At 39.3% G+C, this 12,336-nt stretch overlaps 1 protein-coding gene across 1 annotated transcript in view; it reads right to left on the reverse strand.

Moving 5' to 3' along the window:
* Positions 1 to 12,336, reverse strand: part of tgfbi (transforming growth factor, beta-induced) — an 83,113-nt gene that overhangs the window by 30,195 nt on the left and 40,582 nt on the right. The window contains exons 5-10 of the mRNA XM_030145996.1: positions 12,111 to 12,275; positions 9,821 to 9,967; positions 9,545 to 9,686; positions 8,181 to 8,393; positions 7,364 to 7,501; positions 6,615 to 6,757 (exon numbers count right to left, since the gene is read on the reverse strand). Coding sequence (XP_030001856.1) covers positions 6,615 to 6,757; positions 7,364 to 7,501; positions 8,181 to 8,393; positions 9,545 to 9,686; positions 9,821 to 9,967; positions 12,111 to 12,275 — 948 coding nt within the window. The remainder of the gene's footprint in view (positions 1 to 6,614; positions 6,758 to 7,363; positions 7,502 to 8,180; positions 8,394 to 9,544; positions 9,687 to 9,820; positions 9,968 to 12,110; positions 12,276 to 12,336) is intronic.

Below are 12,336 nucleotides of genomic sequence, written 5' to 3' on the forward strand. Positions count from 1 at the left end.
GCTCTAATAAGTAATAAGTACAGTGATCCCTTGCCAATTCGCGCTTTAAGTTCCGCGGTTTTAGTTATTTGCGGATTTTTCAGAAATATTCATCAAAAAATAAAAAATCAAGAAAAAAATCGCAGAAATTCCGCGAAAATCCACCCCACAGCAGACGAGAGGCCGCAGCTGCCAGAGAGAGAGTGAGAGTGAGAGAGAGAGAGAGAGAGAGAGAGAGAGAGAGAGAGAGAGAGAGAGAGAGAGAGAGAGAGAGAGAGAGAATGTAGAAATGTCAGTTCATGCATGTACGTGTGTTTGCGTGTGTTGATGCTCGAGTGTGTGCACGTGTGTGTGTGTTTTGTTTACTTTCTACATTCTTTTCTTTCCGATGTTTTACAGTACGTACATGTATCCGATCTATATATATGCATGTATACATGTACTAATCATTGTTTTCTTTTATATATATATATCTCATTTATTTCCTAATTATTACATTTGCAGTACTTATATACTATTTATAGATACATACATACATGTACCTAGGTCTGGGATAGGCTCGGGGGGCTACGGATCCAGTTCGCGGATTTTCGATTTTCGCGGGGGGCACCGGTCCCCATTAACCGCGAAAAATAAGGGATCACTGTAAATAATTTATTTTTGACTCTACATTAAATTACCATTAATTTGGTTGGTTATGTTTTCTATTTTTCTGGTTTAGTTTCACTTTTCTCTGTTTTTGCTTGTTTGTTTGGTTGTATGCATTGTTGTTTTTCTCTTTTTCCTATACTGAATGCTGGGCAGCTGAATGTGTTCTGTAGGAGAGGCATTAGTATAAGTATTCTGCTTCTGCCTGGGCCTTTTCAGTCATTAACCTGTTGTACAATTTCAAAAATGAAACAATAAAATATAAGTTTAATAAATAAATAAATAAATAAATGAATAAAGTCCAGGTTCCTTTTTTACCAAGTGAAAATACAATTATTTCTCCTGAGACCGACCTCTAGAACAACAATACTACATATGAGAAGTATTACTGAAGTAGGGCAACTAAAGACTTTGAAAATCAAGACATATAGAGATGAACTGTGGTTTTCATTGGACGGGAAGGAGACGACAAACTGCAAGAAGAACTAAAGTTATTGGACAAATGTAGTAAAGTAAAAAGTACAAAATTTGCCTCCGAGGTCAATCGAAGAACTATAAAATTGCAGAGAATGGAGAAACTTAACATGCAAATATCTCAACAGGACTGACGTAAAAGTCTGCAGTAAAAGTACTTTTTCGGGTTTTGCGTCTTCGTGTGCGGCCGGTCCTCCCCTCTCCGTGCAGGTTTTCTGTCTTTGGTTGTGATTGGCTGACTCACATGACCACATGACGTGCTGCGTGATGACATCAGTCGGTGCGGTCGCAGTAATGAGGCCACATTTCCTCCCGTTGTCGTGCATTTGAAAAATCATTTTGGAGTGAAAATAAAGCATGATGTTTCCTCTGAGCCGCGTCATTAGCTCAGAATCTGGAAACCAAACTGACGTGCGTTCTGCTCTTTAACTGCTCAGGTCGGATTTGGTTTCCAGCTGATTTAAGAAGAAAAAAGAGGCTCGTCCAACATGTGTTTGTTCAAGTTATTAATGAAACGCAGACACGGGGACGTCTCCTCCTTTGTAAACTCGCTGACCTCAGGCAAAAGGCATTATTTATGGCCCCCGGGGACACATCATCTACCAGGCAACAGACAACACAGTCAAACAGATACACTCCGAAATACACCACAAAACAAGACATCCTTCTTCACAGGATGTCAAGTGTATGAATACGTGAAGCTGCTGAGAACATCACCACACCACCGTTTGGAAAAAGTCTGAAGTCGCAGCAGGAGAAGTTTTAAAAAGAACAGTTTCCAAAAATAATGAAAACCGCTGGAAGAATAAACCATCTGAGCCTGCAGCAGCTTCTGCCTCCGACATCCAACAATAACTACAACACGACTCTCAAATTAAGAAGAGTCCTTCTGTTAAGTAGCTCTGGTTTCAGGGTCTTTTCACTCAATTTAGAAGAAAAGAAGAAGTGACAAGATGTGTCTGAATTTATTTGACTTGTTATGATGATTGGAATGAGCTTGGTATGACTTATTGTTGTATCTTCTATATCCAGATTAATATTATTTTTAAAAATTTGTATTATTTTTACAAGTATCTGTACTTCTACCACAGGAAATAATATGTGGACTTTAACCCACAGAGACCCAGAGCTACTTTTGTAGTAGTTCCCAAATGATTTTTATCTCCATATTTAATCTTTCTGAAGGGAATTATCACCATTTATTGTAATATTATCATCTGTGTTTTGCTTCTTCTTCTTTTTGTTTGTTTGTGAAAATCTAGTATTTTCCTATATTTAATTCAATGATCATGTAGATCAGTGTTTTTCAACCTCGGGGTCGGGACCCCACATTGGGTCGCCTGGAATACAAATGGGGTCACCTGAAATTTCTAGTAATTGATAAAAAAAAAAAAAAAACCTTACTAATAAAAAAAATATACGGTGAGTTGACAGAGACAATCCCAATCCATAAAAGACATGACAAACTGTGAGTGTGAAACTGCAGCACTGTGGTTCTGTTTATCTGTCAAATGTTCATTGTGGTCAATTTCAGATGCTGCAGCTCTTTCATAATTCATAGTTTGGGTTCTTGTTTGTTCAGTATTAATTGTCAGCCTTGTAAATCCAAGTTGGACTGACTGTACATATCCTGACCAAGGAAAATCAAATTCTCCCTTTGTGCAGTAATCTACACCTGGATTTACTGCCTTCGTCCATAATAATATACATTATATAGACTAAATGTCATCTAAAATTAACCTGTATTTAAAACATAGGATAGAAAATTATTACAGGATCAAAAACTAATTAATTTTAGCAAAAAAAAAAAAAAAAAGTCTCCATTTTGAATGTCTGGGGTTGCCAGAAATTTTTGATGTTAAAATGGGGTCAGGAGTAAAAAAAGGTTGGGAACCACTGCTGTAGATGTTCATAAGAGCTCAGACTAAAGTTGATTGTTATATCAGAAACAAAGAAAACTGACGAAAAAGTGACTTTTTCAGCAAAATATCAATAACTGAACATATAAACAAGCGTCTCCATCCACTGTCACTGATCCAACTCCATGGGTTTTACTGGTGAATCAATGTTGTAGAAGATGACAATGCTTCCATGGTAACTACGGAGCCTCTAAACATCCAAATGAGTCATATCTGATGACTACAAAAAAATGACAATCTGTATTTTACACTAATTATTCACATGTATTGATAGGATTAGTGGATTAACAGGTATTAAGCATTTTAGATCAGTAGATGGTTTTGGTCGCCATTGGCTGTTTGGATCTTTATGGATTAATCTTTCTTGTTTTCTGATTTTAAACCTGTCCGCATCTTCTAAAATCAATACATTTTATTTGGATTTTTATGATTACATGAATATTTAGATGCGATTTTTGCAGTGGAACACAGCACAGACACACACCACACACTGAAAACTGCAGAATCCACCCAGACCCGTCATCATCTAGACGACACAATGGACCAAAGGAGCCAAAGCTTGTTGTGTTACTATGGCAACAGGCAGCCGTGAGCTGTTAGGCTGCATACTTTGAGCTTTATCTGTAAAACACATGAGACTTTGGGGAATGTCTACGTTGAGTACAAAGCTGCCCTCCTTCAGAAGAAACCCATCCCCATGCTCATGCAGAGATTTGATAACACCTGATTGGCTGGTCCGTCAAAGGTCGAAGGTCCTGGACTGTTAGCAGTATACAAGTGGATTAATTGTAACAGATTCAATGTAATTATATGATTAAAATGAGTGATTTTACTTATTTTACTCATTATATTCAGTTGTTTTAATCGCACATAGGTGGAGGTATAGTTTTACGTGCACAAGTTTGCAGAAATGTATAGTTTTACATCCAGAGAACTTAAAAAGCTAAAGGTTTTATCGATGAACTGCCAGAAAAACAGAATATTTACTGGCTTCTAAAAAGAAACCAAACCCAAGATGTGATCTGAAGTTGAAAATGAAACAAACAAACGTATTTCCTCCTTTAACAACCTTGGAAGCACATGATGGATTATGCCAGATGTGAATAAGGACCTCATCTGCATTCTCAAAGCTTTACAACATCTTAAAAAATCTGGTCTTTTTCTTTAACATCGGAAATGAGAAAGTGTTTGCAGAGCTGTGACTAATTAATGTAAGAAAAATGATGAGAATTTCATGGAAGGGTAAAGCAAATGACTAAGAAATGTTAAGGGGTGAGTGAGATGATGATGGAGCAGATGAGACTGATGATGTGGTGATAAAAAAAGTACTGAAGAAAAGAAGGAGAAGAAGGAGGAGGAGGAGGAGGATACTCTGGACATCTACTTTGAAAGAATGTCTGGAGGACAGGAGTGTAAAAGATCCGGAGGTTGAAGTGCTGGAAAAAGTTACAAACCAAAAACTGTGGCATGACATGATCACCCAACGCAAAGGATGAGGAAGAAATAATCAACCCTTCCTTGAGTAAAACAGTTCAACAGAGACCAGACATCCAGAAAGAATGTTAGATCAGCAGTTTTATGGCATTAACCCCCCACCCCCACCCCAAAAAAAAAAAAAAACAGAACACAGAACAATCTGAATTCACCTGAACTCAGTGTAACAAGTAAAAAAGTAGGCGGAGCTTACTGACACATCCACCATTTGCCCCACCTGCTCACTGATACTCCGCCTACTCATGGATTAATTGATTCATTTTGAGTCTTAACCCATAAAGGCCCAGTGCTACTTTTGAGTTCCCAAATGAATTTACTCTATTTGACTCTATTTAACCTTTCTTAAGTAATTTATCAGCATTTATTATAATATTATGCTCTGTATTTTGCAGTTTTTTTGCGCAAAATCAGGTATTTTCCTGTATCTAATTTACTGATCGTGTACTTTAATCATCATTCTGATATTACATTTTAAGGGTTACTATATCAGAACCAGAGAAAACTTAAGAAAAGTGACTTTTCCAGTAAAATATATCATTAACTGAACGTAAAACAGGAGTCTCCAGCAACTGTCATTGATCAAACTCCACAGGTTTTACTGGTGAATCAATGTTGTAGAAGATGACGGTGTTTCCATAGTAACTACAGAGCCTCTGAACGTCCAAATGGGTCACATCTGATGACCATGAAAAGTCGACAAACTCCATTTTATAATTATTACTTACATGTATTGATAGGATTAGTGCAGGGATTAAAGCAAAAATTTTTCATCTGACTGAAAATTTTCTTCTGGTCAAAATCATTGGCCACTATTAAAAATGATGCAACACAATACTACTACAGTGTACAAGTTTATATAGTCAAATTTGTCAATACTGTAAAACACACTGAATGGGAGAGTGTACAGGTGTAGAAGATTAGTAACATGGATAGAAAAAATGTCATGAGTGGTATTGGTGGGGGGTCTGGGGGTCCTGCCCCAGAAAATTTTTAAAGCTTCAGGTCAATTTTGGTGCTCTGTGGTTAATTTTAAAGGGTATGAAAACCTTCGAAGCAAGTGAAAATAACTAGAAGAAAACCTTACTGCAAAAAATGAGTGAAAAACGTTTTATTTAACAATTTAGGAACTCCTAAAACATAACTCCAACAGCACATGAATTTTGGGGAAAATGTACCAAGGGTGTTACTCATTCATTCAGTTTTATCTTCGTACTGTACCACACAGATAGAAATAAGATGCTAAACGGGTCCAAATAAAGCACTTATGCAGTCGGGCGCGTAACCGCGTAAGGCCGCGGCGCGCACAGCCGCACGCACGGGAAGGGCACATACACACAAACACACACACACACACAAACACTAGTCATATACCGGCAAGAGGAGATAAGCTATGAACCCAGACATGAAGGTCCATGTAGATCAGTTGTGTCTTCTTCCCTTTTCGCTGTGGTTCTTTCATAATGAAAGCTACTTGTTAGCACTAAACTAAAGTTAGTCTGGAGGCTGAACTTCGGTAAAGCTGAACTTGTCCATGTGTTTGTGAGGCACAGAATGAGCAGCGTTTCCTTCCAAACATAAATAGTCATCAATCTGTCCTCCCGACATAAAAATAAAGAAGTCATCTTATTCTCATCACTGTTAAACCTATCAGCCCCCTGTGCCTGTGTTAAACACCTGCAGATTCAGGACAGGATCGCGGTGCCGGCTGGACTCCAGGAAACACGTGGGGAACTTACTTCAATATGACTTTTTTCCGCCCTCAATTTTTCCATTTGACGGAAATCCGTCGTGGTGACGGAGAACTTTAATCCCTGGATTAGTGGATCAACAGGTATTAATCTGAGTCGCCAGTGGCTGTTTGGGTCTTTATGGGTTAACTTTCAATCTTTTCAAAAACTTTCCAAAAACTGCAGAAATTGACAGAAATGCACATGTAAAGAACACATGTATGAAATTTGAAAAGAACCAGGTGAAATGAGAGAAATGGGTTGGACAGAAATGACGGATGAAAGGAAGGAATTCCTGGTATATCCATATACTACTGCTAATAATACAAATACAAATCTTAGCTGTGTGAATAAATTAAAGTGTCTGACGTACGTTTCTGTAGACGAACACTCTGAGTTTGAGACCTCCCAGCGTCTCCAGCTCCTGTCCGTGGTACAGAGACTTGGAGGAGAGCTGCTCCTTCAGGATGTGGTTGGTCATCAGCCTCCTCATGTCCGGTGTCATCGTCATACTTCCTGTTAAACAACCACACGGTAAATACTTCACAGACGAACTGTAGAAGATTCTTCGATGAAAGAATCTGAAAAACTATTAGACTGAGTGAATTTATCGACTGAAATAACAACAAAAAACAGCTTTAAAAAACACAAAAGCTAAACAAAAACTACGATGAAATACGACATGAGCTAGAATCATCTCCGTTGTCTAATAACTGTAATTGTAATAATAATTGTCTCTACCTTTACCAGCTTCTATTGATCAAAACTTTTCTCATAAATTCTCTGGAATTTCCTCTAGTGGGACAAATAAAGACAATCTTATCTTATAATACCTAAAAATTTGAACTAAATTACTTAGAATGCAATAAAAACCAGACTAAAACTAATCAATTTCTTAATTAAAACAATGTATGCACTGAAAAGCTCTGAAACCAAACAAGAAAAAAACAAAAATGGAAGTGACTCCAGTACAATGAATAGTATCTGAGAAAACAGACATTTTACTGACTTTATTGACGCTTAACACAAAACAGGAGCCAATCAGAAAAGAGGATTATGACCATGTGAGACACGAGTCATTAAATATAAAGGTTCTGCTCAGGACATTTTCGTGTGTTTTACCCTTGAAGGCGTCATCCAGAGGAGCGAGCAATGTCAGCGGTTCAGAACCCGTCAGGTGGGAGCTCAGACCTGCGTCTACAAATAGTTTGGTTGCCGTGGCGACGGACGAACCCTCGGCGAGTTCCAGGAGAGTTTTGGCTGAAAGAGGAAAACCGATGAAGTCATTGTGATGCTGAGGTAACAAACACTAAGAACACAGGAAATAAAAGACATTTCTATGAGCTGTGACAGTTTTTAATAACACAGCTGGAGAATTTGGGCACGAAAAGGGTCCGTTCCAGACAAAACGAACAAAAATCTGATTCATTCAGGTCTCACTGTTAATGTTACAGTGAGATTAAGATGCACAACTATGCTTATTATACAGAAACTTTTAACGACAAAGACAAAAGTAGTAGATTGTGCAAAAGACTGATGATCCTACAGGTTTAGGACTTACACCATTTAAAAGACCCACATCTGGGCTGTGAAGTCCAGTTTTTTTTTGTTTGTTTTTTTTCCATTCTTTGTTTATTTGGAAAAGCAGGTCATATAGGGTGGGGAAGCAAAATTTACAATATTTTGAGGCAGGGATTGAAAGACAGTGTATGACCAGTTAGTTTATTGAAAGTCATGAGAATTTGCCACAAGAAAATGTACATAATAGAAAATGTTTTTATTCTATGTCTCCTCCTTCTTTCTCAATAACTGCCTTCACACGCTTCCTGAAACTTGCGCAAATGTTCCTCAAATATTCGGGTGACAACTTCTCCCATTCTTCTTTAATAGTATCTTTACGAAAGTCGATGTGGTGTTGATGTGCTGTATGAGTCGGTACCTGAGTCTGGGATGAGCAGTTCGTTGATGTAGTGGATGACCCCGTTGGTTCCCAGCTGGTCCCTCCTGGTGATGATGGCCCTTCCGTTCAGGGTCATCTGGTCTCCGTCGCAGCCGACCTCCAGCATGGTGCCCTGCAGCGTCTCCATCGGCGTCCCTGACACGATGGACTCGGCGCACTGCATGTGCTTCAGGATGTGGTAGTTGAGCAGGTCTGAGGGAAGACGGACAGACAGATGGACAAACATCAGCTCAGAGACAAAGCAGCATCAGTCAAACACTTTAGAAATGTCCCCTTTTCTGTAGAAGCTTATAGAGTTTACTCATACACCTGCACACTTCGCCTCTCCTGCTCACTGATACCCTGCCTACCCACAGATGAATTTCAAGTCATATGCTGTGGTACCAGCTCAACTCGACTCGACCTTTTTGCGTTTCCATTACATAAAAGGACCTGGAATCTGGTACCTGGCACTAGTTTTTTGATTTCTGCTCCGCCGAGGATCCAAAACTGGGGAAAGATACTAAAACATGACATGTAAACACTGCAGACCACTGACTGGTCAGAGAGTTGTCTCTGCGTCATTGCATCGTCAATGTTCAACCTGCTATTTAAAAAACTGATTTGGAAGTTGACAGTAAATATAGCGGTAGGTTAATCCATGATGACAGCCCACAAAACTACACCGTGGTCAGTCGAGGAGGTTCAGACATTTCTGTTCTTAGTGGCCGACGAAAAAAGTCAACGTGAACTTGACGGGACGAGTGACTTTATCAGCAACTGTCTGAGCAGACGTCACAGAAGATGCATGCAGCGTTGCTATGACGTCCAAGTACTCTAAAGTCAGTAGTATCCTGTAATGGAAACGGTCTCCAGGAATAGGACCTGGTACCAGCGTCAAGTCGAGTCGAGTCGAGATGAGCCAATTCCATGTAGTGGAAACGTGGCGTTAACTTTCAATCTTTTCAAAAACGTTCAAAATAAATTGTCAGGTTGGAACGGGTGGAACTGAGCAGACTAATGTTACTTTCTCTGCAGCTTGGACATTTCCCAACACATTTATTTTTTCATTTAATCTTTATTTAACCAGTCAAGTTAGTTGAGAACTGATTCTCATTTCCAGTAACGACCTGACCATATTTAAACACAACACAGCGAACAAGTTTATGGCAACATAACTTAAGATGTACCATATGAAATGTAATACCTTTTAAAGACTTTTTTAAAGGTATTAAATGCAGATTTGTAAATTCAAGACTTTTAAGACTTTTTAAGACCCCACAGGAACCCTAATAAAAGTATATGTATAATAAAAAAGATAAATAAAAAAAAAAATCACAGTCACAGCACCCCCTGATGGTCACCTTTCAGAGCCACGGGGTCTCCCAAGATCCGGTTCAGGGTCTCCTGGGGAATCTTCTCGAAGGCTTCGTTGGTTGGCGCAAAGATGGTGTACTGACCCTCGCTCTCCAAGAGGGCGGTCAGACCTGCAGCTGCGATCGCCGTCTGAAACGCACCAGTTATGACAGAAACAGATGAATTCAACGCAGTTCAATTCTACAAAAGATGAATGATGAAGGTAGTTTACGGACCAATCAGAAAACAGTAACACTGGAAGATGAAGTCACTGATGTACTCACACGCAGTGTCTCCAGATCGTCATCGACGTCGATTAGAGTCTGAACGTTGTTGGAGACGGCGGTGATGACGCGGTCGACCACGTGCACGATGCCGTTGGTGGCGTGTTGGTCAGGTTTGATGAGACGAGCACAGTTCACCGTCACAATCTGAGGAAACAGAAAAAAGACGGATCCAGAGTGAAAACGTTATCTCACTTTATCATACTGGTAACAACTTCTCAGATCTAAGAAGCTTCCTGAACCTGAACTTCCAGTTTTTTCCCTGAAATATGAATAAAACAATGAAACTCCAGAACAGAGCACATTACTTTCATTAACTACTCAGTTAACATCCTAACAAACAAACATGTTAATTTTTCAGAAACAAATACCGTATGTGTTAGCACCACCTGCTGTTCTGGAGGGAAAATGACTGTGGACATTTGTAAGAAAATCATCAGCACACACAGTGGAAAAATCCTGTCAAAACTCATTGCCTGATTTCCTTTGTTATCTGTTGTTTTGTTCTTGTTCCACATGCTGTATTTGCTTCTGAAGCAGAAGATATTAGAACTGTGTGGTGTATTTGTTTGATTTTGCATTTGTAAAACAATTTGTTAATCATGTTTTGCATTTGAAAACCACATTGTGTGTCTGTTTCAGTGAATTGTGGGGCATCTGCAAAACATCTTGTGTTTGTTAAGTTTTGGCAGAAAATTAGTTCCACAGAATTGTTCTCAGGCAGCAGAGAATGGAGTCACATTTAAGTCAGTGTAAATAAATCAGATTCCACAGACATACAACAGAAACAAGAATGCTTATTATTGTTATTATTATTATTATTACTTACATACTTGTATTACTTGTATATCATTGTTATGACTACTATTACTGTCATTACTTTATTATAACTTTTATCCTATGATTATTAAACTATTTATGTATATAAATATAAATATATACAAATATATACATATTGTGCATATCATAACATTACAGCATAATTAGCTATTTATCATTATTATTAGTAGTACTTTGATACTTGTTGTTTCTACGAGTTCTTTCCAATGTGCAATTGCTTGTTTTTTTTTCCACTACTGTTTTTTTTTTTTTTTATAGTTTTTGTTTTGCTATTTTCTTGTGGTATTTCTTGTGTGTGTATATTCGGTGTCATGCTGCTTTTGAAACCTCAATTTCCCGAGGGCTCTGCCTGAAGTAGGGGTCTCAAACTCATGGCCCGGGGGCCAATGAAGTCTATGCACAGCCCCACTACTTCCTGAATTTCAGGTGGGTCCTTTATTTCCTGTCTTTCATTATTGGACACACTGATTAATCCAGGTGTGTCTGCTACTCCTTATTGTGACTACTGATTAATTAGGCACACCTGGATTAATCAGTGTGTCCAATAATGAAAGACAGGAAATAAAGGACCCACCTGAAATTCAGGAAGTAGTGGGGCTGTGCATAGAGTCCACTGAGGCCCGCGGGATGATATTTTGTGGCCCCCTACTTGACGTCAAAGTTTAGCGTTAGCGCAGCCTGTACGTAGTTCTCAAACGCACCTTTTTTCTGAGTCTCGCCACGCTTTTGTTTTATTTATTTTGATCACTTATGGGCTACCATAGATAGTCTGGTGACAGCCTCCAGTGGCATTTGTTGTCAATGGTTGTCAAGCTAGCCAACCGCGAAGTACCTGGGGACGTATGAACGTTAGTCACTTAGTTGAAACATATTCCGGAGTGAAAACATATGCCATCACCCAGTTTCAGTCATTTCTCTCTCAAAACGTGCCGTGAAGAGGAAGATTAGCAACAAGCACAGGCAATTTCAGGATAAATGGGAGACTGAGTATTTGTTTGTGGAACACAGGGACACCCCTACGTGTCTCATATACACAAAGAAAGTTGCGGTGTATAAGGAATACGTCTGATGTCATTACTCAACTAGACATGCTGAGGAGTTTACAAAATACCAGGGAGATGAGAGAAAGAACAGGGTCGCCAGTCTGAAAAAATGTCTGTTGAGGCAACAAGATTTATTCAAGAAAGAAAGTAAAGAGAATGAAGCAGCGAGTAAAGTAAAGAAATACTTTTTTTGTGGGATACTTAATACAGCCCCGCCTGACCCAGACTCTACCTCCAGCGGCCCCCAGGTAAGTTGAGTTTGAGACTCCTGACCTAAAGGAACAATAAAGTTCTACCTACTCGAATCGAATCAAATACATTTTCCATGAACCCTAAACTTTCCCTGAATCGTGGGCTTATATTTGGTGCATTTCCTTGTGTTGTGTGTTACAGTGTGTGTTACTGACGCCGTTGGGGTAGTGGTGGATGTGGACGTGGAAGTCCTGGTACATGGAGGGGAAGGAGGAGCCATGTTTCAGCTCCTCTGAGGTCAGCCGGCGGTTCACCATGTGGTAATGGAGAGCGTTGAGCAGCTCGATGTTCACGTTGCTCACCAGAGCGTCCAGGATCTCCTGCAGCATGAAGACCACAACAACACAACAGAGTCAAGACAAGTGTGTGTTCATGGGAATG

This window comes from Sphaeramia orbicularis, chromosome 10, assembly GCF_902148855.1.
Source record: "Sphaeramia orbicularis chromosome 10, fSphaOr1.1, whole genome shotgun sequence".
NCBI lineage: Eukaryota > Metazoa > Chordata > Actinopteri > Kurtiformes > Apogonidae > Sphaeramia > Sphaeramia orbicularis.